Source organism: Cydia amplana, chromosome 21, assembly GCF_948474715.1.
Source record: "Cydia amplana chromosome 21, ilCydAmpl1.1, whole genome shotgun sequence".
In the NCBI taxonomy this organism is placed as follows: Eukaryota; Metazoa; Arthropoda; class Insecta; order Lepidoptera; family Tortricidae; genus Cydia; species Cydia amplana.
The window spans coordinates 8,991,870-9,019,005 of record NC_086089.1 but is presented as its reverse complement, the minus strand read 5'-3'; the positions used below and the strand labels follow the sequence as shown (position 1 = coordinate 9,019,005).

General features: G+C 41.1%; 1 protein-coding gene across 3 annotated transcripts; it reads right to left on the bottom strand.

Moving 5' to 3' along the window:
• Positions 1-2,289: 2,289 nt before the first annotated feature.
• Positions 2,290-27,042, bottom strand: LOC134658079 (counting factor associated protein D-like). Of its 3 annotated transcripts, XM_063513682.1 has the most exons (16): positions 27,010-27,042; positions 26,819-26,900; positions 25,799-25,899; positions 18,597-18,635; positions 18,411-18,518; positions 16,712-16,982; positions 15,678-15,774; positions 12,686-12,809; positions 12,001-12,136; positions 10,520-10,771; positions 8,958-9,271; positions 8,470-8,596; positions 7,613-7,715; positions 7,076-7,165; positions 6,368-6,465; positions 2,290-2,550 (listed from the first exon to the last, which is right to left on the bottom strand). In XM_063513682.1, coding segments are annotated over exons 3-16 (1,998 nt in total). In that variant the 5' UTR covers positions 25,800-25,899; positions 26,819-26,900; positions 27,010-27,042; the 3' UTR covers positions 2,290-2,312. The 3 variants fall into 3 exon arrangements, with proteins under 3 accessions (XP_063369752.1, XP_063369749.1, XP_063369750.1); XM_063513679.1 differs by lacking the exons at positions 25,799-25,899; positions 26,819-26,900; positions 27,010-27,042 and adding an exon at positions 23,358-23,401 and having other exon boundaries at positions 18,597-18,638; XM_063513680.1 differs by lacking the exons at positions 25,799-25,899; positions 26,819-26,900; positions 27,010-27,042 and adding an exon at positions 23,358-23,400.
• Positions 27,043-27,136: the final 94 nt, after the last annotated feature.

The following is a 27,136-nucleotide window of genomic DNA, read 5'->3' as shown; positions in this document are numbered from 1 at the left end:
GTACTTACCCAATTCGTAACTTGGGGGCTGTTCATAAATTACGTCATCTATTTTTGACGATTTTTGACCCCCCCCCCTTCCTAAATCGTCCAAAAATCATGCTTCGAATGACCGCGTTTCCTCCTACGTCATGCTACCATCATCCGATGTCCAGCCCCCCCCCCCCAATTTGAAATGACGTAATTTATGAATAGCCCCTTGTCACAGTGACAATCGATATGAAAGTCGGTAAGGACCTCATACTATTGTCAGTGTGACAAATGACGAAATGTAACTGATATTGTATTCCTTAACCGTACTAAAATATGACACGTATCACTATAACACAGTCATACTAGGTAGGTATAGTTATTTGTTTTACAAGGGGGCAAAGTTGTTGTTTACCGCTCCTGCTAATATTGATACAAGCGAAAGATTCCAAAATTGAACCACGTGCAAAGTAAGTGGTTCGAAAAATGGAATCTAAATCGTTGCGAGGGTTTCAAAGCACGAGGGTTAAACAAAATTTGCCCCCGAGTGAAACACAACATTTTTCACCATACCAACCCGAAGAAAATATTAACTGTAAGATATAGGTAGATAGTTTTGAATGATTCACGTTCAAAACTGTTAAGAATGATCATATATTACACTGGTCAGGCTTTATAATTAATGCTTACCAACAGCGCATAGCACCAAAACAGACCACACAAACATATTTGTGTATTAATAAATACTGACTGACTTGATCTTGCTGATTCAATCGCCTAACCGTTCCCAGACAACTTACAAAAAATACTAATAATATATTAACATAACTAAATAATAAAAGTATCCTAATAGGAGTAAGAAGCTTATGTCAGTGTTTATACAGTTGAGATTTGTTCTAATAGCTACTATCAAAGATGTAAATGTTATATTTGGACGATTAGGTCACTTGAATACAAGACTAATGGCATAGATCATGGACCTAGAATACTATATATACCTAGTTGGTCAAACCAAATTTGTCAGTAAATAAGAGCAAAAAAAGCGGCCAAGTGCGAGTCGGACTCGCCATGAAGGGTTCCGTATTTAGGAGATTTATAACGTATTAAAAAAAAACTACTTACTAGATCTCGTTCAAACCAATTTTCGGTGGAAGTTTGCATGGTACATCATATATTTTTTTTAGTTTTATCATTCTCGTATTTTAGAAGTTACGGGGGGGGGGGGACACATTTTACCACTTTGGAAGTGTCTCTCGCGCAAACTATTCAGTTTAGAAAAAAATTATATTAGAAACCTCAATATCATTTTTAAAGACCTATCCATGGATATCCCACACGTATGGGTTTGATGAAAAAAAAATTTTGAGTTTCAGTTCTAAGTGTGGGTAACCCCCAAAAAATTTTTTTTTTCTATTTTTGTGGTAAAATCTTAATGCGGTTCACAGAATACATCTACTTACCAAGTTTCAACAGTATGTTCTTATAGTTTCGGAAAAAAGTGGCTGTGACATACGGACGGACAGACAGACGGACAGACGGACAGACATGACGAATCCATAAGGGTTCCGTTTATTGCCATTTGGCTACGGAACCCTAAAAAGTGCCAAAAAGATACTGCGTGTATGCACAAATGCTTTTTTGGGGAATTTAGACTAAATACTTGTCTTGACAACAATAAGGTAGGGTTTCAAAAGATGTGTGCACGACCCTTTAAATAACAAATAAAAGTACAGGAGTAGAAAAAAGCTTGTAAAATATTAGCATAGTCTCTGCAGAGTGAGCAATGGGCCGTGTTTAGGAATATATTATTTCTTCTAGCAACATTGTACTTCAAATTTACATTCTTTCATTTTACCGGATATCCGTCATTCGAAACTACATTCAGTCATTTTAGATTTAAAAAAAAAACACTTCGACAATGGCGGTAATATGGCCGACACCGCGTCCACTTAGTGTTAATTTCGATTAAAGTAAAATATCAGTCCTTGTGCATTTTCTGCCTTCTGCATCCTATTTCTTTTATAACTAGACAGTGACAGACTTAATTTGTGAGAAAGAAGACCAGAAGATCATAGAAGTTCAGCGGGCCCGCTCTCCGCGGGATTGCCAAGTAATTTTCTCTCACTGACCAGGTACTGTTTTCTAAATCCCTTTTAATCTTCGCGCCCATTTCATTCTATCCTTATTCTGTTCCTAACAGGCCGATTCTGCAATCGACTTTATCTGTGGTGCGTATTATGAAAAAAAGGTGGTATTTAAACAAATCACTTCAAAAATACACTTTTATTTATATCTCCTTATTTATTAATTGTTCACGTACATAAAAAAGCACAGTTTGAACACCTAATCTTTATATGAAGATCGCAGCGCCTCCCGATCCACGTTAGGTTGTTGAACCAAAGAATACGTCGGACGCTCCAATACGGCACACGATTCTGGGGCTATCTTGATGTAGCCCTCATCCCCCCACTTGTCCGACCAGCTGTTCTTGAGTACGAAGTGGGGGGAGTCTTTGGAGTCGTCTTTGGAGCCCCAGCCGACGGCTAGGACTGCATGGTTGAGTCGGGGCTTGCTCTCGCCGCTGTAAACCAAGCTCGGAGTTAGTTATTCTCATATTGTTTGGTTATGTGCGAAGAAAATTATAAAAACAGGGATGGTAGGCTAGAGTAAAAATATAATAAAATAAATAAAAAATAATTAAAAATAAACAAAAATAAAACCTAAATAAAATAACTTAATATAATATCTTAAAAAAAAACGAAACCGCCTTCAAAAAACCAACCCACTGAAAAGTACAAAATAATTTTTATATAGCACCCCTTTACGTGTCCAGTCCCTATCCCGTCGTAAAGCAAATTTTTGCCAAAAAGTAATTAATACCTAATAATAAGAAAATTAATAATCATCCGGGTAATTACTTAGTTTTTGAAGTCGGTGCCAAACCAAAATTTTTGAGAACCGATATTTTAGACAACGAAGAACGCTGCACTTACTTGCATTATAAAGACATACTTAGATTGCTCATTAATTTAGTTCTTGTAGGTACTACGTACTCGTATTTTTTTTGTGATTGGTAGTAAAGACTGTTTTTGTTGGTTTGGCACCGCCTTCAAAAACTAAGTAATTACCCGGATGGTTATTAATTTTCTTATTATTAGGTATTAATTACTTTTTGGCAAAAATTTGCTTTACGACGGGATAGGGACTGGACACGTAAAGGGGTGCTATATAAAAATTATTTTGTACTTTTCAGTGGGTTGGTTTTTTGAAGGCGGTTCCCTTTTTTTTTAAAAGATATTATATTAAGTTATTTTATTTAGGTTTTATTTTTGTTTATTTTTAATTTTTTAATTATTTTTTATTTATTTTATTTTATTTTTGCCTTTTTAGTGATAGGTAGGTACTTCATTTATTTTAGGTTTTGGGCTAAAATACTAGTTTGTTAGGCTCTCCATTTAGTTTTGGGCTAGTAACTACCTACTAATGTTGGTGATGGCCTAACTCGATGATAATCGCGACACAACATATGAACATAATATGACGTTTTGGTGCTAAACGATTTGTATGTATATTGCTCCCACTTTTTTTTTTTTTTTATTTACACAAAAGGTACATGCTCACAAACAAAATTTATGATGTCGCCAAACTGTAACCAGTTTGTTGGCGAATGAAGCGCTCACTTAACTAATCGAATCATGCACCTAAACAAAACAATTAGTACAAAACAATAGCCTTTAAACAATAGGTAATCCTTATTATAATCTAAAAACTAACATGCACACATATGCTTAACAAGTTAAATAGGTATCACAATTTCCAAAATGTTAATTTTCTAAAAGGTATGTTTTTAATCTCTTTTTAAGGACCGGCTTACTTAACTTAGGTTTCCCTCTTCCACTTCCACTCCCATTCCCAGTCCCAGTCCGAGTCTGACTCCCACTCCCACTATTTTATCTAAATCGGTTTCAGCAACATAAATTTGTTGGTAGGTATACCGATAGCATGGCCACCTACCGGGTCCAATTGGTTTTTCAAACCATCCATGTACTGTACACTAAAACCTTCTCCAGAATGTAACAAACACTTTTCTGAAAACCGCATCAAAATCGGTTCAGCCAAACGCGAGATAATCACGAACAAATATACACACATACATACGTACATACATACATACGGGTCAAACTGAGAACGTCCTTTTTTTAAAGGCAGTTAGAAAAAAGTTCATCGACCCACCTAGTGGAACTCTGCAACATAGGCACACGACGACAAGTCGGTTAACCAAAACAAAGTGTGCCTATGTTGCACCAAACCTAAGTTCCACTAGGTACAGCAAGGGTTCAGCATCAGCTCTATCTTGGGTACTGCTCTCCCAAGTGCTCATCAAGATGTGACAGATTACCAAAATAGCGTGGGCCTATATTGCACCAAACCTGAGTTCCACTAGGTACAGCAAGGGTTCAGCATCAGCTCTATCTTGGGTACTGCTCTCCCAAGTGCTCATCAAGATGTGACGGATGACCAAAATAGCGTGGGCCTATGTTGCACCAAACCTGAGTTCCACTAGGTACAGCCAGGGTTCAGCGTCAGCTCTATCTTGGGTACTGCTCTCCCAACTGCTCATCAAGATGTGACGGATGGCCAAAATAGCGTTGGCCTATGTTGCACCAAACCTGAGTTCCACTAGGTACAGCCAGGGTTCAGCATCAGCTCAATCTTGGGTACTGCTCTCCCAAGTGCTCATCAAGATGTTACGGATGACCAAAATAGCGTGGGCCTATGTTGCACCAAACCTGAGTTCCACTAGGTACAGCCAGGGTGAACCCTGCCAGCCAGGGTGATTTGGTGCATCAGCTCTATCTTGGGTACTGCTCTCCCAAGTGCTCATCAAGATGTGACGGATGGCCAAAATAGCGTTGGCCTATGTTGCACCAAACCTGAGTTCCACTAGGTACAGCCAGGGTTCAGCATCAGCTCTATCTTGGGTACTGCTCTCCCAAGTGCTCATCAAGATGAGACGGATGACCAAAATAGCGTGGGCTTATGTTGCACCAAACCTGAGTTCCACTAGGTACATCCCGAGTTCCACTAGGTACATCCAGGGTTCAGCATCAGCTCTATCTTGGGTACTGCTCTCCCAAGTGCTCATCAAGGCGTGTCGGATGACCAAAACAGCGTGAGCCTATGTTGCACCAAACCTGAGTTCCACTAGGTACAGCCAGGGTTCAGCATCAGCTCAGATCTATGTATACTAAAACCTTCTCCAGAATGTAAGAAACACTTTTCTGAAAACCGCATCAAAATCGGTTCAGCCAAACGCGAGATAATCGCGAACAAATATACATACATACATACATACATACATACATACATACATACGGGTCAAACTGAGAACCTCCTTTTTTTTTTTGAAGGCGGTTAAAAAAAAGATTCTGGGGCCCGTTTCTCAAAAGCTTGTAACTTGTAATACAAGCGGATGTCACTTTTTGACAGCTTTGGTTAGCAAAGGGACTTCCACTTGTATTACAAGTTATAAGCTATCATTGAGAAACGGGCCCCTGCCAGCCTATTATGGATAGCTTTATCCATCTTTATCCACGTGATAAAATAACTGTCACTGTTTAACACCGTGGGAAAGAAAGTGACGGACACCGTTTTATCACGCTGTCACGTAGACAAGAACGACCATCATATCCGTACTGGTGGCTGGTGAGAGAACTTAGGTATATCTATCTAAAGCCGGGAAAGAGGCTTCTGTAGAAAGCAAAACAGCTATTCTAGGATATCGTCATAGAGTCAAACCAAGGTTACTCTGCAGCGACCTTTATAGTAGGTAGGTACAGACGAGCAATGGTTATTTTAAAAGTCAAACTTCTAAGTGTAAGGCCTGAGTGGACGCTCAAGTTGGGCGTGCAGTGGTGCGGGGCGTGCGGCGTGCATGTTAAACAAATGCAAGCGTATAGGAGCGGCCTTAGTGCACGCTGCCATCACGCGTGAGCCCACAGCCACAATGCACGCCCCGCCGAACGCTCCGCTTCGAGCGTCCACTCGCCTTACATACACTAAGAAACTATGACGTTTAAATAATGCATGCTCGTCTGTGCTATAAAAATCGCTGCAGAGTTATCTTGGTGATATCAAAACCCGATACCTGAGAGGATTGTGCTAAACATAGCGTCAAATGGGGTTGGCAACTGTCAAAGGTTTGCATAGATGGCGCCATCATAGCTTGCCCCTTTTTCTATATATGGTATTAAAAAAAAACAAAATTTTTGACACAATTCTAGGGAATTACAGGGCAAGCTATGCTGGCGCCATCTGCTAAATACTTCGACCGGCTAACCTAATTAACATCTGGAAACCACTCAATTGATTTTACTGACCATCATTATAACTCTCACCATTTCTTGTCGTTCAGAACTCCGCTTTTGTAATAGATGAAACTCTTTGCCATTGCGTCCACTATCACCACGGTGGGGGCATGGTTCTTGATCGCCACCTGAACAAAAAATAATTATTGTAAAAACAACAAGCGGTGTCCAGACGGGATGATCAAATCGACCAATTTGATCAGAAATAAAATTGGCGTCAATCTCCAATTTAATCACCAATTTACGATTTTTGGTGATATTTGATATATGGTGATATTATATAGATATAACTTGGTCAAGCAGATCTTGTCAGTAGAAAAAGGAGGCATATTTGAAAAATGTAGGCGCTAAGGGATATCGTCCCATAGACAATTTAAATTTCGCGTCTTTTTTTATTTTTACTGAGAAGATTTGCTTGACCAAGTTATATATGGTATATAAAATGCTCTAGCAGCCTTAAGGCCTCATTCGCACGAGCGCTTTTCCAGCGCGCGTTAAAAAAGCGTTTTTGAATGACACAAATGGATACATGTGTATTTATTCACACGCCACCGCCATGGCGCATTTTATCAAGCGTTGTTGGATTTTCGACTTTAAGCTTTGGTCGTTAAATCGAATTTTGCGTGTGGACGGATTCAAGCGCTTTTTTAACGCACGTTGAAAAAGCGCTCGTTAGGAGGCCTTAGGGTTCTAGCTAAATTGGTTGTTCCATACTTACGCTATGGAATGTCCAATTACCTTAAGAGCGTCCTCATTGTTGGCCGTAACGTTCACGTGTCCGCTGATGTGCGTCACGGGAGTCACTTTGGTATCCTTACACTCCAGGACCTGTCAATATATATAGGAGGGTAAATATTCAGATTCTGGCGAGTGTGTACAGTCGCCATCAGATATATCGGAGCGGCCAACGTGTACACAATATCTGAAAACGCACTTTAACGTCTTGACAATAGAGGCGTGTTCAGATATTTGTGAGCGCCTTGGCCGCTCCGATATATCTGATGGCGACTATAGCCGTATCCAGACGAGCTGGGCAAATCGACCGATTTGATCAGGAAAATTATTGGCGCCAATCTCATCTAGGGTCCACACGTAGGTACACAATTTAATCACCAATTTGCATTCCATTCCAATACGAAAATTGGCATTTTTGTGTCCGCAACTGCTCATTTGATCGGGGAATCAAATTGGCATTTGCGTCCGCACGGCCTGATTCGATCGGACAATTTCATCAGATTGGCGAAAAATTGTCTCGTCTGGACTCCACTTACATACCTTGGCTTCGTAGTCATACTCGTCCCAGGCGGACAGGCCTCGGTTCTGGATGTAGTCGTAGGCGAAACTCGGCCAGGTAGGCCCGCAGCCCTGCGCTCCGAACCTGAACAGTTGTATAATGAACTAGCGACCCGCCCCGGCTTCGCACGGGTTAACAAATTATACATAAACCTTCCTCTTGAATCACTATATCTATTTAAAAAAACCGCATCATAATCCGTTGCGTAGTTTTAAAGATCTAAGCATACATACAGACAGACAGACAGACAGCGGGAAGCGACTTTGTTTTATACTATGTAGTGATAGTGATTAAGGAACCAGCTTCCGTAGTGTCATAGAGAAAAAAATACATAGAGTGCTCACTCCATACATCAGTTTTAGTACCAAAAAGACTATTAGCATCTAGCAACGAGTAGCGGAACTATCAGTACTGCTACTTGACAATAGATGTAGCACCGACGGGAAAGTCTTATGCTGTTGAAATAAGACTTTCCGGTCGGTGCTACATCTATTGTCAAGTAGCAGTACTGATAGTTCCGCTACTCGATGCTAGATGTAGACACTGAAATTAATAGTCTGAACTGATGTATGTAGTGAGCACTCTATATATTTTTTTCTCTATGGTAGTGTAGATACATAATATCTTCTACATTCTAGACTTGTATATATTCGGTACAACGCTCACAGGTCAAGAAATAAAGTAACATCGATCATAAACAAAACAGCTAACATTACAGCAGTTCAGTCATTGGTATGGGCAAGATTTTAATGGATATGTTACGATTCATAAGTGCTTGTTGCTAGGCCTACATGAATAAAGTATATTTTGACTTTGACTTTGACTTGACAACACTTACGGTTTGCCGCAGTCGACGAGGCACTGAGGGCTGAGCGGCACCAGTTTGTTGGTCTTCTTGAAGAGCGCGCCCTCCGTGGAGGCCGCCACGGCGAAGGCCCAGCACGAAGCACATGTTGTTCCCTGGTCTATGGGTGCATACAGGCACATTTATCATATAGTTATGAAATAAAAACGGATTTCAAAAAATCTTGTAAAATTGTTTGAAAGAAAGGACTCAAGATTCTAGAAAAGACTCAAGTCGTTAGCAAGCATTAAAAGATGTCTAACTTCGTCTGACTAGAGTCATCTAGAGTTTAAAAGATTGGATCTAGTTTTTTGAAGGTTTTCAAGGACTAAATCTTTGCTTTGGTTGCACCAAACCGTTTGCTAAATGATCGCATTTTTTTGTATTAAAAGTTTCATAATTTACTAGCTGCTGATCGAGTACCATTAATCAGTTCGTCAGGTTCTGCAACTGGCCTAAAGTTTTATAACATGTATACTCACAGCGCACTGGCGACACAGCACCATACTTCCTCCAATCAAACTCCTCAGGCAACTTATCAGACGCAGTTTTCACTTCATTCTCCGAATACGGGAACGGCACCATTCCCTCCTCGACCAGACCTTCAGGCTCCCTCACTCCGAACAACTGGCTGATCTCCTCCTCCAAGCGGTCAGCGAGGAAGTTCACGCCCATCTTGAAGCTGGAGGTGGCCTGGTTGCCGGCCTCGATGAAACGGGTGGCTTGGGTGAGGAGGTTCTTGCGGACTGCCTCTTCAACCGGGTCGAGGTAGTTCCGTTTGAATTGGTCCTTGAAGCTTGTAAGTAATAAAGAGCACACATTTAAGGTCACTTGCGCGTTCCATACAGGGTCCAAGTACCTACTTAGAAATAGAGCTTCAAAAGCTTTAACCATGGATAACTTTTAACTATCAACGTCACATGTGGATAAGTGGTGATAGGATGTCATTCATTAAAATACGATTTAAGTAAACTTGTTTAGAATTGATTTTTCAAAAGCTCAAACCATGGATGATTTTTATCAGCCAGCCTATTATGGATAGCTTTATCCATCTTTATCCACGTGATAAAATAACTGTCACTGTTTAACACCGTGGGAAAGAAAGTGACGGACACCGTTTTATCACGCTGTCACGTAGACAAGAACGACCATCATATCCGTACAGTCAATGGCAAAAGTAGATAAGTGGTAGAATGTGACTAAGTAATCTATTCTTTAAAATAGGCCTTAAGTCATCGAGATTAAAATTGATTTTTCAAAAGTTCAAATCATGTCACGCTATCATTAGTCACTTATACTTTATCCTCGCGTCTTTTTACCAAATTTAATCACTTATCAGATATTTCACACATCACAATAAATGATTAATGATTTGGTGACAAAGCATCATAGCCCTCCACTGAATAAACGTTGGTAACCGTAGTTGGCTAACCCTGGAACGTGCAAGTGACCCTAACTAAAGTTTCATTAATTTAGCGCAATAAAACTGGTTCGTTTAATGAAAACTAAAAGTATTTTGTGAGATATGAGTATTGTCTTTCGAATGTGACAAACATGACAAGACTCTACAAGCGAGACTGATTTTACAATGGCTATATACATAGCAATTTTGTAGTAGTAGTAGTAGCAGAAAAACACTTTAATGTAGGTACAAAACAAGTACATAAACAAAGAGAGAATTCAATAAATGTGAACAAAGGCGAACTTATCCCTTTAAGGGCCACTTGCACCAATCACTAACCCGGGGTTAACCGGTTAATTCTTGAGTTACCATGGTTACCAGTACAATTTGATACTGGGTTAACGGTTTAACCGGTTAACCCCGGGTTAATGGGACGGTACAAGCGGCGCTAAGCAAAATAGCTTACATTCTTGAGAAGCTACTTTCGAGGTGACTTCCTTGGATACGACTTAATAATTTAATAGTAGATCACTTTCTCACGAGGTTACTTATCTTTCATTCATTTATAACAGTCCAATTTCCAATAATGTCGCCTATTTCGCCAAAGGTTCATGTGGAAACTTGCATAAGTAAAACACGTACCTGTCAAATTTAGGACCAATATCCCCCCCAAGAGGCAGCGAGAAGTCCTGAACTGGGTTGAACTTGGACACGGTATCAGTAATTTTGGAGAAGAAATCCGCTCTCTTCTGCCGAGGAGTTGCGTCCTCTATGGTCGTGCATTGAGTCGTGTCGGGTTTGATGGGTGCGGTGGGGTGAGGCAGCACCTTGTAGGTGTGGATGTACACATCGCTAGCCGGGCCGAGGATGGAGCTGTCTGTTGTCACGGAGTATCTGTGGAAGGAAGGTACCGTAAAATGGGGTGAGTAGGGTCAAAACTGAAATTCAAACCTCGATAACATTTTTTACATATGAAAACTGAATGGTACAGTATATAATAAGTGTTCCGGACGTTTGTATTTTAGTTTTTATTTTATTTTGGGTAGTTCCATTTCATAACTTTGACGATAAAGAGGAAAACCCACCTCACCCCGTAGTGCCTCGTATTTGGGGTGAGAGGGGTTTTCATACAAAGGTGATTTTGGAAGATTGTTGGATCGATTTTTTTTTATTATGCGCGTATTACTATAGCTCCATTTTAAATTGGAATACATTATTTTTGTAGCGGTAGCCTTAAAATCCCTTCTCACCCCCCTCTCAAACCTTCTCTCCCCATTCATAACCCACCTCCCCGCGAAACCTACTCACCCCGTTTTACGTTATGGTATTAATTAATTGTTAAATTATGTTGGATGACTGCAAACCATGCCGTTCAGGATAGTCCTTCATGGAATTAAATAAATAATAGTGGGCTTTTCAAACCCCCTACTATCTGCATTTTTAGGGTTCCGTACCTCAGAAAAACCGGAACCCTTATAGGGTCACTCGTGCGTCTGTCTGTCTGTCCGTTTGTAACAGCCTATTTGCTCCGAAACTACTAGATTAAGTTGAAATTTGATACACATGTATCTAATCTTGTGACCCAAAGACGTAACGTAAATAAATCAATAACTTTCTTCTGTAGACCATGATGCATCATGATGGTAAAAGTATCTGGCCCCGTGTATAATATGCCAATTGCTAACGCTACGTAGCGAACGAAACGCAACTGTCACTGTCGCACTAATATGGAAGAGTGATAGAGAGACACAAAGCCATTCGATGGCGAAGCGCAAAGCGATCGTCACTTTGGCTAGGCCTCAGGAAAGATTTACGCAAAGTTTGCGCAAAGTTACGCAAAGCATACCTACTGCAAAACTTAGGTATCTCCTCTCCACTCCCACTCTTGGAAAAGAAGAAAGGTGTCCTCGTTGACTTAGTATTAGCACAGAATAAATACCTACTAGGTACAGAAGACTCACTCTCTAACAAAACGCGTTTGTTACATTCAGCACAGATATGGCCGCTAGGTGGCGACAGCGCCACGCGCGGCTTATGGCTAGCCACCAAAACGGATGTACTTTTAGCTACCTGTAGCAAAGCGACGAAATCGCGGAGTGAGCCACGCCTGGTATTAGACTGACCTGACAGGCACGGGCACATCGTGCTCCCTCGCGACCAGCAACTCGTGGGTGACTGTAAGGGACTCTCCTTTTACCGCGCCATTTTCACCTGGCTTGCCCTTAATTACTTTCCTCCATAGTTCCGATGTAGCATTACCTACAGAACAAATAAAACGAAACAACTATTATTACAGCTTTACTAGTTAGGTTTTAAAATTATTAGAGAATGTGTTTGCGCTTCACACTCTGCGCAAACTCAGAGGCTAGCACAGATTTAGGATTAACTAGATACCGCCAGTACAAGACTTGCGTGAGTTTTTTAAGTAGTGCAGTGCACCACTTCTCGCTCAGCGGTGCTCATGCCAACCCATGTGTCAGACGGGTATTGCCACGCAACAAAATGTCTCGTTGTTGCATAATTCACTGTGCAAATACGACGAGAGTGGTTAGTCGGAGGCTAGAGTCAGCAATTCGCAAGAAGTAGCGCCGGACCGAGAAAAATGGCGTTGTATTGTGGCAGAGGCCATGTTTCACTGGGCCAACAGAGTAAGTTCACGCTACAAATCACCTCAACAACCTCCCTCAGCCGAGCAATGTGACGAGGAAATGATCCTTCTAGTTGGTTTTAGTCTTAAAATAACCATTAAGGCAAAGAAATTAGGTTTAAAGCTCCTATTTATTATAATTCTTTTCAGATATAACTTACCTACGAAAACATAATCGCTCAAGTCGGGCAGACCAGGGAAGGACTTATCAGCAGGGGCAGCCAACGAGACGACGGTGCGTGAGCAGCGGCGAACTTTGTTCTTTCCTTCTTGCTCCTCTCGAATCTGAAACATTGCCATTCCAAATTATAATCTTCTAGAATAAAGGAGAAATGAAACACCATACATAATCAATATTCAGGCAATATTCGAACTCGCTGCTCGGATGTCAGCCCGGAACCCAGGTAGCAAATTGACGTCAGCGACGCACAGGCGACGTCATTTATAGGTCATAATAAGGTCGGTCATTTATTCGTCGAGAATAGACGTTTTACTGACGTCCATTTGGGGTCACTATCAGGACGTACCTTTTTGTCACAAAATTGACGTTTTAATGACGTCTATTTAGGGTCACTATCAGGACGTACTATTTTAGTCACAAAGTTGACGTTTCACTGACGTCTATTAGGGGTCACTATCAGGACGTACCTTTTTGGTCACAAACAAGACGTTTCAGTGACGTCTATTTGGGGTCACTATCAGGACGTACCTTTTTGTTCACAAATACGACGTATCACTGACGTCTATTTGGGGTCACTATCAGGACGTACTATTTTAGTCACAAAGTTGACGTTTCACTTACGTGTATTTGGGGTCACTATCAGGACGTACCTTTTTGGTCACAAATACGACGTTTCACTGACGTCTATTTGGGGTCACTATCAGGACGTACCATTTTAGTCTAAAGTTGACGTTTCACTGACGTCTATTGGGGTCGTCACTGGGGTCACTGTCAGGATGTACATTTTTGGTCACAAACATGACGTTTCAGTGACGTCTATTTGGAGTCACTATCAGGACGTACCTTTCACATAATTCATTTATAGATTATGGTTATTTTTGTTGGCAATTAACTCTAAAATATTTGTAAAATTATTTGGAATAACATGTTTGTAATATTTTGCATTAAAATTCACAATTTAGCAAATGTAAAATTTTGTTGTTATAGAAAATTTATTACCAAATAAGTCAAGAGATGGCGCTTTGTTCCCAACGCGTCTGTTCTACAACGCGGTGTTAAGATTTTTCCGGGCTTATATATAAGGTTCGAGGAACCATAGGTCGTCAATTCAAAAGCATTAGTGAGTGTTGTACAGTGTACAGTAGTGTAAATAGTAAATGAAGTGGTAGTTTTATACAGTGTTATTTTTGAACCTCGTACATGGTCCTTCGAACCGGATAGTTGGCTATTCGGTCCTAGGATTCGACAGCAGAGCGCGTTACTCCAATTTCTTGGCTGCCCTAATACGTACGGCCCAGTAACGTCCCTATGAATCCAGTATATGACGTCACTCCAACGTCAGTGGCTGCCCTAATATGTACGGCCCAGTAACGTCCCTATGAAGTCAGTATATGACGTCAGTATTACGTCTGTAAACTGACGTCTTGAGGCTGTGACAAATTGACGTCATCTGCTGGGACCCCCCGACGTCAAGAAATGACGTCTCTTACGTCGAGCAGTACCGTAAACGGACGTCATAATGACGTATAAATGCTACCTGGGAAGCCATTTGTTACGGGTCTTATACGAGGTTCTATAATAAAAGGACGGAATGAACACAAATACTAAGTATATAAAGAAGGAAAACTAAATGCTATGACTAACTTAAATTTATTCATTAAAACTAAAGTTGTTGAGCGCCAAGAGGGTTTGAAACTTATGTTCGTTATGTGCTAATCCTGCCCTAGTAGCACGGTCGCATTTTTATCATTTATCACCATGCCTGTCACGTTCTAACAAGTATGTAAGTGCGAAAGTGACGGGCTTAGTGATAGTGGATAAAAATGGGTACCGTGCTGAGCCCGCTGGTCTACTGATTGTATCTTCACCAAAAGCCTTAATACGGCCTTAAACGCTGCGTCAACTCAAACGCAAACGAATTAGTTGCTCCTTTATTTCAAAAAGCTTGTCTCCGCCGAGTACAAAAGTTAATTCCACTATCGTCCAGTTCTTAAACACGTAGGTATTTCCATTTGAAACAATCCCATAACTTTTGGGAACAGACAACTTATGTGTTTACATATCCATGACCTACATGACCTACCTAATTAATCCTAAAAGACAGCCTGCTCTGGCAGGTATGTAAATTAGATATACTAAATGGCATGGCTGGGCATGTTAAGGTCACAACAGATGCAACGTGATTTTTAATAAGTACCTACCTACTATATAAAATCTCCACAAACCCCAAAAATTATGTTAGATATTACGTTTTATCCGTAGTAAATCATTAAATGGGTGCCATGATTACGTCCGTTTTAGGTATTTCAATTCACCCAACACGCTTTTGTGTGGTAGTTACAAACCCTTTCCAAACGTAACCTAACCTACCGTGTTACAAGAAAGTGGTAGGTAGGTATAAATGTTTTCTAACAAACTGTGCTACTGATGTCTGCTGGCTGTGGCTGACGGGACAGAATAATAACAAAAAATAGTGATCCACCCAAATAGCTCTTGGAATTGAAGAATCCCACCAACAATATTTACGTTATCAAGACTAACGATTGGCGTATTTTGTGTAATCTTTCACCTCAATTCTCCTGGCCGGCTAGCATGAGTTGCGTTCTCGCGCGCGAGTCCATACTTGAAGTCGCGCTAGATGTATGGAGTCGCTCACGAGAACGGAACTCATGCTAGCAGGGGCCCGTTTCTCAAAAGCTTGTAACTTGTAATACAAGTGGAAGTCCCTTTCTAACAAAAGCTGTCAAAATGTTACATCCGGTTGTATTACAAGTTACAAGCTTTTGAGAAACGGGCCCAGCCAGCCTATTATGGATAGCTTTATCCATCTTTATCCACGTGATAAAATAACTGTCACTGTTTAACACCGTGGGAAAGAAAGTGACGGACACCGTTTTATCACGCTGTCACGTAGACAAGAACGACCATCATATCCGTACTGGTCGGCTGACACTTTATTTAAGGTTGGGTACCTCAAGGAACTCCACTTTGCCGTCGGGCTTCGGAGACCGGTATACGGTGTTGACTCCCTCCAGGACCTTACGCATCGTGTCAGATTCGGCGTGCCATCTAGAACAGTATATGGTGTTAAACACTTATTTAAACTCTTCACGATTTTTACACATATTAAATTGTACAACGGGACTTAATCGCGTATTTAAGGTTTAAGATTTACCTCCGACGTTTCGAGGACGGCGTTGTCCCCGTGGTCTCGGAGAAGACTGGCCATAGACTGGCTAAAGTTGACATCAACATCTTCTAGCCGGGCGAGTTTTTCGAACTACCCGCACTTGGTCTTGTCTTGGTCTTGTTTGTTGTTGTGTTTGTTTGTTTGTAGTATATGGTGTTAATAAAACTCATTGAAAATAATCTCTGAGATACCCGAACAATAAGAGCGGCTTCAAAGCCCAGGGGGAATTTTAGCTCCCAGGGAATTTAAGCAAGACCACAGATTGGCATGACTCTATATCGCAGTAAACTACATTGGCCTTAGCGTCTAATGCAGACGATTTATGGTGTAAACCCGGAGAAATATCCTACTACACCGCCTGGAACGAAATTAAGGAAACGCAGGGATGCCCAGCACCTGCATTACCCTCTCGGCTCACTGTCTTATCCCACAGGAAAGGCGAGCCAATACGTGTGGAGGCAGGTCAGCTGCTGGAATCTGCCGCTTATTTCAGGTTGGACCCTACTCGCGCCTTACGGAAACTCCATTCAGGGTTTTATTTTGGAGTATCCTTCTCCTAGATGGATTGCAAACCAATGCTAAGAGGACGACCATCTCCCCTGTAACGAAATACCTTCTTGCTCCGTTTGTGGACTTAGTGCGCTATTCTAAAGCCGGCCACCACACGGCTCGCAGTAAACTATTGTGTTACTATTAAATACGGAAAGTTGCTTATCGTTATATTACGTCTCCTTGGTGATATTGCAGCGTGTGCCATATGGAAACTGGCCGTCAAAATAGTAAAAGGCTAGAAGCACACTATCAGGAATAACTTACTCTATCTCATAGCTCTGACTGAACCCGGACAACGGCACAATAAGATCCTCGTGCAAATGCAGCGACCGCTCGAACTTCGGCTTCGGCGGAGCCGGCCCGGAGCCCCCAGGGCTTCCAGTAGGCAGACCGAACCCAGGGATCCCAGGGATAGGGAGGGAGGTAGGCAGGTTCAGGCCTGACAGGCTGAGACCGGCCGGGAGGATGTCAGAGAGTGAGGAGAAGGACTTGGTTTGCTGCTTACGGAAGCTCTTGACCATCTCGTCGGACGATCCTGTGGAACAAAATGATTATTTAACAGTTTTGAATGATTCACGGTTAGTTTCACTATTAGACTTATGTCGACCGGAGATCGCGTCCAGTGGTAACGTTGAAAGCGAACGCAGTCGACGCGCACGAATGAGGGTAGACCGAGCGCGGTCTACACAACTTTGACACCCACCCGCTATCTTCAGTCAAAGAGAATTAAATCACTACGTGTCTTCAGTTACCCGTGAACAAGATGCATGTAACTGCGTCGAAATATCGGGAACTCGAAAACAATACAATTTGTAATCACGGTTCATATCCCGGTCGATATAAGTCTAGTAAAACGATTATTTAGTTGGTCATCATCATCTTTCTCGCGTTGTCCCGGCATTTTGCCACAGCTCATGGGAGCCTGATGGGGTCCGCTTGGCAACTAACCCAGGAATTGGCTTAGGTTAGTTTTTACGAAAACGACTGCCATCTGACCTTCCAACCCAGAGGGGAAACTAGGCCTTATTGGGATTAGTCCGGTTTCCTCACGATGTTTTCCTTCACCGAAACGACTGGTAAATATCAAATGATATTTCGTACATAAGTTCCGAAAAACTCATTGGTACGAGCCGGGGTTTGAACCCGCGACCTCCGGATTGCAAGTCGCACGCTCTTACCGCTAGGCCATCACCACTTCTATTATTATTTGTATGTCTTTTCCATATCTCGGGATCATGGGAGGTGTGCGTGGGGCCGAATCCAACAGCGCAGAGGCCCTTTAAGACAATTTAGGGTCAGTTGCACCAACCACATTTGACAGACTGATCAACGTCAGCCGGCGCGCCCCGGCGCTTTACTATGAAACTTTCCATACATAAAAATTTAGCGAACTCTTTAACGATACGAACAGTTTGGTGCAACCGACCCTTAATCTAAAAGCAAGGGATACACGTGGCGGATACCGAGAGCGCACAATATGATACATCCGGAGATGGTCCCTTATTAAGGGGCCCACTGATTAACAGTCCGCCTGACGATATCGACCTGTTAGGTAGAACAAAAAGTTGACAGCTCCGAACAACTGACAGGCCGATATCGTCCGGCGGACTGGTAATCACTGGGCCCCTTTATGATTATTTAGTTGGTACAGCAATATAATTAATTACGCGCGAGCGATAGGGATATAGAAACCGGGACAATGTACGTAATTCGTCGTGATACGCGTCCTTCCTTTAGTTTTATGCCAGAGGTTTTTGGGTTTGAAAGATAGATAGATAAAGATAAAGTCATCTATCTATCTGTCAAACCCAACGTGTACGGACATGTACAGACAACAACAACAGCAAGAAAAGAAGAAATCAATAAGTGTCCATCACGTCACGAAATGGACCCAATTCGGTATAATGATAGCTATAAAGCCAGCGCTCAAAAGATAGCGTTCAAAAGTTTCAAAAGCACTTACCGAAAACCTTATCGAAGCGGCCATCAGAGAACGGGATCGTTTCCTGAACATTGCTGACACGTTGGCTGACTGACTGCGGCAGTTTTGTCAGTGTGCTGCTCACTGAATCTGTAATAAGAAAGAAATAGTTATTTAAGTATTATTAACACTTAATAGAATACTTAATTGATTGCCGGTAGGTAATACCTCCGAAACCACCGAAGAGACCCGGCGAGCCGCTCACCACTGCTGAAACATAATAATTCGTTTTACAAGGGGGCAAAGTTGTTTAATTCCTCATGCCAATATTGATATACGAGCAAGCGTAGGATTCCAAAATTGAATCACGAGGATAGCGAGTGGTTCGAAAAGTCGAGTCTTGAGCGTTGCGAGAGTTTCAAGTAGGTCTCAAACATTAAATGGTGTGGACACGAAAAAGGGATTTATAATTAACATATGTGTACCAAATTTGGATCTGGAACATTTAGTGATGCTTATGAAGTGTCATTAGAGTCAGAGTAACATATCGTATAGGTAGGTACCTACTCGTATTAAAATCGCTTTAATGCGAAGCCCAACCGCTGTTGGGATTACCTATTCATTTCTATAATTATACTTGTATAGTCGAGTTCATAAATATGTACACCGTTTTACACCTTATCGCAATGGATTAAGGTGAAGAAATGAAAACATATGCACACCACTGTACAACCCCTTAGGGATTACGTAGGTTGCCCTGAAAGTTTCGGGAATTGGAAAAAATACGCGTTTAAATGAAATAAAAGTACTTTTATTGTTTTTCAAAGTATTCTCCTTTGTGTTTAATGCACTTTTTCATTCTCTGAAACCAGTTTTCAAAACAGTTATTGAACTCTGAACTGGGGGTTGACGAAATGGCCATTTTATAAGCGTGGACTGCTTCTTCCGCGGTCTGAAAACGCTGACCACGAAACCGATTCTTTATTTTCGGGAAAGTAAAAAAATCGTTGGGACTTAGGTCGGGGCTGTACGGAGGATGGTCCAGTAATTCGACTTTTTCGCCCTTCAGATAGTCGTTTGTTTTCTGAGCAGTATGAGGGCTGGCATTATCATGGTGTAGTATAATACGGCGGTTAGGGTTATTTTTTCGCAGTTCAGCAAAAACAATCGGTAAACAAACGCCTATATACCAATCGGCATTGACAGTTCTTCGATCTTCAAGAGCAATAGTCGCCACGTGACCCGATTTGGAGACAAACGTGGCTACCATTTTTTTGATCGTGCTGCGAGAACGAACAACTTTTGTTGGCTTCGGCTCGTCTTCGTAAACCCATACTCGAGATTGGTTTTTGGATTCAGGCTCATATGCGTAAATCCATGACTCGTCACCTGACACAATACTAAAAACGGCAGTTGAGCTTCCTCCATTAAATCTTTTTAGGGTTTTGTGGCACCAATTGACACGGACCGTTTTCTGCTCGTCAGATAACAAGTGAGGAATCCACCGGGAAAACAACTTCCGCACGCCCAACTCTTGCTGTAAAATAACTTGTACCTGACTCATTCCAATGCCTAAAGTCTCCTGAATTTCCCGATATGTAACATGCCTATCTTCTTTTATCAGTTGGCGAACAACATCGATGTTTTGATCGGTAACGGCAGTTTTCGGTCGACCCTCACGTACGTCATCCGCAAGAGACACACGGCCACGTTGAAATTCCGAATACCACCTGTATATTGTCGTCTTCGAAGGTGCTTCACTACTAAAAGCAATAGTCAATCGGTCTCCACATTGTTGTTGTGTTAATCCACTTTTAAAGTCATAATAAATCATTGCTCTAAAACTTTCGCGGGACAGCTCCATTTTCACCAGCGACTCAACGACTTTAAAAAACAATTGAAAATAGAACATTGTTTTTTTTTTCTAAGTGGCCAGTGTTTTCGAATAATGAGACTATGCTTGTAACAAAGAGGTATAACACATGTCAAATATACGTTCCTAAGTATGCAATTCCCGAAACTTTCAGGGCAACCTACGTAGGTATTAACGGGTTTCACCTTGGAGGATATAATCAAACGGAGACGCCATGTCTGTAATTTTCTGTACAAAACAGTCTGCCGATTTTTGCGGGGGAGGGGAACGTCAAATGTATGCGTAACGTAAAAATAGCCATGGCAGATAAACGTCAGTCCATACATTGTGTATGACCGTTGGCCGCCTATTTTCGACAGAGGGGAAAGCCTGTTAATGGCTACTCCGTTTAGTTGTATCCTCCAAGGGTTTCACAATGAAAAACAAAAGAATACCGGTCTGGCGATGGCGTGAGCTAAATATAAAGAGCAAACGCGTTTTGTGACTTAACGTAGATATACCTACATAAATGTAACAGTTATAAAATGACCCTTAAACATCACCTTAAAACTTTCAGTGCCAAGCGCCCCATTTCCAATACAAAATGAACACACATACGTGTTCTTGGCAGTGAATGAGTTAAGGATGACTAAGGTGCTTTCGCCGGATGCTCCGGTCCGGCCCCGACCCGGTCTAGCGTGACTAGCGTGAGTCATCCCTTACGCTGCGTTTATCGCACAAAAGTCCCGCGCGCTTTATTAATAACTAGAGATCCGCCCCGGCTTCGCACGGGTTTAATAAATTATACATAAACCTTCCTCTTGAATCACTCTATCGTCTCTATCTATATAAAAAACCGCATCAAAATCCGTTACGTAGTTTTAAAGATCTAAGCATACATAGGGACAGACAGACAGCGGGAAGCGACTCTGTTTTATACTATGTAAGTACTTAGTGATAATTTTTCCTTTTATTAATCACGTCCCAGCAAATAAGAACCGGTTTATAAATCAACAAACTAAAGATTTAAATATTCATCCCATAAAAATATCCACAAAAAAGGACAAAGTAAAAATAGGTAGTTATCAGACAAACTGCTATCCAATTTTAATTACTTAAGTAACATCCTTTGAGAATTCGTTATAAAAACACTTTATAATCAGCTATCAACTGATGGAAATTATGTCAAATATCATTTCAAGGTGAATTCGCCGATGTTTTGTAAATATCCTACTGGTTGTTTACACACACTGGTAATTATGCCATGGAACAGTAAATAAGAATTACTTTCAATCTCCAAAAATAGTACCGAGCCTCATGATACATTTTATAGATGGCGGCACTTAGAGTGGTCGGATTAAAAACGACACAACGCAGCTGTTACAAAAAAAGTTAAATAACTGTAAACTGGCCGTGGTTTATATATACTTATATAATTTGGCAAGCCATTTTCGTCAGTAGATAGGCAGTAAATTAAAAAAATTTAGGCTCGAAGGGAGTCCCAAAGAAAATTTTATTTTCTCGCCTTTTTCTGCTGACAAAGTGGGTTTGCCAGAGCACAAATACAACCTTTTCTTTTATGATAGTAAAAAAATTTAGACTGTCAATTCTATTGATCAGTAATTCATCGGAATCAAAATCCGTTTGGTAGTTTAGGATACGTTACATTAGATAAGTACATTTAAATTAAAAATGAAGCCAATTACTATATATAACATAGGTGCAGTTACGTCCTCACGTCTAAAAATATCGATACGGACAACGTGCCAAATATATGTACACTACCTTAATAAGATATGGGGAATAAGTAAGTTGTTTAATGATCTACAACTACATATATTCAGCCGCCAGAGAATGGTCACACAACAATATCATACCGTATTTATAAATCTACTGACATTACGTATAAAAACAAACATACACATTTTTTCTTATAAGACCTATACATACCTACCACCTACATTACCTAGATAGACTAGAATCATAACTCTTCTTTTGCCATAGTAAGGTAAAAACAGGCGACCCTTCTTCTATTCTATTGTACGAAGTCTTTATTATTTACTTGTCTGTAACAGACAAGCTGACCTTACAACAAGCTACTGCAGCAAGGTTCACTGGTAATTTTACTGGTCTTCAATTATATCTAATGTTGTATTGTGTGTTTAGATGAAACTAGTCTTTTTAGGGTTCCGCGTAGGAATGTGCAAGTGGCATAACATCTATACTTGGTCAACCAGATCTTGACAGTAGAAAAAAGCGGCAAATTTGAAAAATGTAGGCGCGAAGGGATGTCATCCCATAGAAAATTTGAATTTCGCGCCTTTTTTTCTGACAAGATTTGGTTGACCAGCTATAGTGAGTAGGTATTATATTCTTTGCATAACATTATGAACTCCCGTAATTTCTAGAAACTATCAGGAGATTTTTTAAATGCAAGTTTCCATTTAGAAAGTTCGCATTCAGATTAGGGATTATTATCATTACTCAATGTACCTATTTAATTGGTGACGACTGTTTTATTTAGCGGTTTAAGCATGAAAGTAATTACATGCAGACAGACAGACTGAGCTGCCTAATATACATTCGCATTTATAATCATAAATTCTAGTCCGTGATATGTTTTAAGGGTTCCCTAGCCAAAGGGTAAAAATGGGGACCCTATTACTAAGACTCCGCTGTCCGTCTGTCCGTCCGTCTGTCTGTCACCAGGCTGTATCTCATGAACCTCTCAACTGTCTAGCTATCACGGTCTCTTGAGTGACAGCCTGTGGTGACAGACAGACAGACGGACAGCAGAGTCGGAACCCTAAAAACTAATCCTTTGTCTTTTCCCAGAGTTAAAATTATAGGTATCCATACCTTTGATCTAAATCGCTTCAGCAGTTTAAGCGTGATAGGTAACAAACAGACATACTTACTATCGCATCACTTCATAGTATTAAAACAGAGTCGCTTCCCGCTGTCTGCCTGTCTGTATGTATGCTTAGATCTTTAAAACTACGCAACAGATTTTGATGCGATTTTTTTAATAGATAGCGTGATTCAAGAGGAAGGTTTATGTACAATTTGTTAACCCGTGCGATGCCGGGGCGGGTCGCTAGTTTATCATAATTAGGAATTTTAAAAATAAATCTTACCGAGAGCGCAAAGCGCCACACATAAAACTATTTTCATCTCAAAATATAAAGTTCCACACGGGCCTTGTGCCACAAAGCCGGCGCACGCGCAACTGAGCTTATCCCCACTACATTGTATGTTTATATAAGCTAAGCCTCACAAAAAGTTCACATGTAAAAATATTGTACACTATTTTCTGCGATCAAATCCAGTTTAAGAACTAGTTTATCTCTTGTTGTAGATTTTTTATGTAAGGTACATTGAGGTAACTTCGACAGCGGGATAATTTTGAAAATTGTTATCTGCAAAACCAGAAGCCTTCCCTCCCAGAAGCCTTTAGCAATAGTTGGCAATAGCAATAGCCCAATAGGTACTTATTACCTATGCTACTGCAAGGTTTACCAAGGCATCTTACTTAATGTTGCTACAGTAGAAAGTAGTACCGGTAATGGGGTGAGTAGGGTCAAAACTGAAATTCAAACCTCGATAACATTTTATTTCTAACATATGAAAACTGAATGGTGTATATAATAAGTGTTCCGGACGTTTGTATTTTAGTTTCTATTTTATTTTGGGTAGTTCCATTTCATAACTTTGACGATAAAGAGGAAAACCCACCTCACCCCGTAGTGCCTCGTATTTGGGGTGAGAGGGGTTTTCATACAAAGGTGATTTTGGAAGATTGTTGGATCGATTTTTTTTTATTATGCGTATTACTATAGCTCCATTTTAAATTGGAATACATTATTTTTGTAGCAGTAGCCTTAAAATCCCTTCTCACTCCCCTCTCAAACCTTCTCTCCCCATTCATAACCCAACTCTCCCCGCGAAACCTACTCACCCCGTTTTACGGTAAGTAGGAGAAGTAAATGCTTCTATAGCTTGGCAAGCCATTTCCGATAGTAGAACATAGCGGGATAATTTTAAAAATGTAGCGCGAAGGGTCCTCCCATAGAAAAAATTGAATTTCACTCTTTTTTCTACTAACAAAGTACATCCAGCGTATAGTTTAGTAGATATTTAAATAATTAATATAATCGGGCGTTACTTTGCGGAAATCCACAAGTAATAATATTAATTAATAACAAAAATATTACTTTGCTAATCCGCGAAATAATAACGTGCTAACATTTTCTTACGTAATTTTACATGTAATTACGTAATGCTCCCACCCTCCCCCGCAAAAATAAAAACATTTTATGCCAAGGCTGATACTCTTCAAACTGCTGAATCAATTTTTATCAAACACAGCTTCTTAGCTACCACAGCAAAGAAACTCGCTTTCACGTAAAAAAACCGCATCGGAATCGATCCATCCGTTTGGCAGCTACGATGACGATGATGAAAAACAGAAATTATCTCTCTCAATTGTGACTCACAGACTCACCTCTTTTATATTTGAGCATCATCTGAATACAGCATTGTTTGGCCGGGTCGACTATGGCTGGATATGGAACTAGAAGATGTTGTCTTGTTTCCTCTTGATAGAGACAGAGTAGGATAGGATTATGATCGCTTGTTCGGTTTCCTCTTATGCAGCACAGCGGCAGTGCAGTGGTAGGCGGGCGCTACTAGTAGCTCTACGTTCCGAGTCTCGATACGATACGCTACCAGCTCCTCTAACACGTCCTGTAACATAAAAACGGCTATAACTAATAATCTCGAAAATCGACGACGTCAAAGGTTTGCATTAGATGGCGCCATCATATTAGCTTGCCCCTGTCTGAGATTTGGCTTAAAGGGCTGGCGGCTGGCATCTAGGACATAAAATTAAAATAAATACTGAACCCTAAAAACAAGAATTTGATAAAATTAGGGATTGACAGGGCAAGTTATGCTGGCGTGATTTGTATAAAGCCCCCTCCAGACTCGTGCGCGAATTGCGGCGCAAAGCCGAAAACGCGAGTCGATTTTCGCCACACTTTCGCAGGCAGCGAAATCGACTCCACAATCGCGTTCGCGGCTTCGCGCGGCGATTCACGCACATAGTCTGGAGGGGACTTAGTACTTCGATCGGCCAACCCCATTGCCATTACTCTTTTCATACATTTTGAATGGGACGCGCCAATAAAGGGGCCCACTGATTATCAGTCCGCCGGACGAAATCAGCCTGTCAGAAATGGTTAGAACTAAAAGCACAGAATAAATAATAGTACTAAGTACAAAAGACTCACTCTCTAACAAAACGCGTCTGTTACGATCAGCACAGATATGGCCGCTAGGTGGCGACAGCGCCACGCGCGGCTTATGGCTTTCCCCAATATTGGAGCCGAACGGATGTACTTTTAGCTTCCTGTAGCTGTAGCAAAGCGACGAAATCGCGGAGTAAGACACGCCTGCTAAAAGTTAACGACAGTTCTGACAGGCTGATATCGTCCGGCGGACTAATAATTAGACTCTTTAGACCGCAGACAGTATATTTGTTGGGAATGACTTCATTAATTAATAAATTGAAACGTACTATTTCGCCGATAGCTTGTCGGACCAGCTCCGTGTAATGCGGCAGCCTAGCTGCCAGCATCTGACCCGTACTCTCGTTCATCGTGCACATGCTTAATAAATCTGAAAAATACTTAAAGTTTTTTTTTGGTACAAGCTTTTATCGCTGACTGTACTTTTCTTTCCACAGGCAACTAAGTGTAAGGCCTGAGTGGACGCTCGAGTTGGGCGTGCAGCGGGGCGGGGCGTGCGGCGTGCATGTTAAACAAATGCAAGCGTATAGGAGCGGCCTTAGTGCACGCTGCTCACATCACGCGTGAGCCCGACGCCGCGCTGCACGCCCCGCCGAACGCTCCGCTTTGAGCATGACTCAGGCCTTACACTAAGTGACCTGAGTGGACGCTCGAAGCGGAGCTGTACTTTCCGGTCGGTGCTACATCTATTGTAAAGTAGCAGTACTGATAGTTCCGCCACTCGATGCTAGATGCTAATAGTCTTTTTGGTACTAAAACTGATGTATGGAGTGAGCACTCTATGTATTTTTTTCTCTATGGTTATGTTTACGTTCTGTAGGATTGGCATAGATGCATCTCGCTCGTACTGGCATATTAGTGCGAGCGAAATGTGTAGACAATAAGTTACGCAGACTTTAGCGAACATATTAGTGTCAAACTCGTGGTAAGGCTTTTGATTGTAAAGTTCTCGAGACAAGATTTTTCCTTATTTATCATGATCTCGTAATTCATCGTGACGAATGCTAGCCCCCGGTCGGTTGATCAACGACACCTTCTCGTAACTCATGAGGCCCTGGTACTTGCTCCGCGCTTTCGATTGGTCAATTTCTTTATAGTTGACTAAACTGTATCGAAATGAATATTATAGTTGACTAAACGGTATCGAAATGAATATTATAGTTGACTAAACTGTATCGAAATAAATATTATAGTTGAGTTGGGGTCCCATAGTGAAAAAAGTATGCGATTTCACTTTGGTATACGAAGTCTTAATTCAAGCATTGCAGTCGACGAGTAGAAAAACTTACTTTTCTCCAAATAAAGGACGCCAATGACATGATGGTTTTCGTCGATACGACACACTGTGTCTTCAGTTTGGTGCGTGAAACCCTGCAATTAGATAATTTGAATAAACCCGATCCCGGGCCGTTCTATAGCGTGAGTCATCCTTCATTTATGCTACATTTTAAAAGCTACGATACGATGCAGAATAGATTACCTCTGGCACATGTTTTTGTCTTAGTCGGATCATCTTTTTTAAATCGGACATTTTATCAATATTTCTAGGTATAATTCAAAATACTGAGTACCAAAAACTAAACTACCTAGTTACAAAAATATATCAA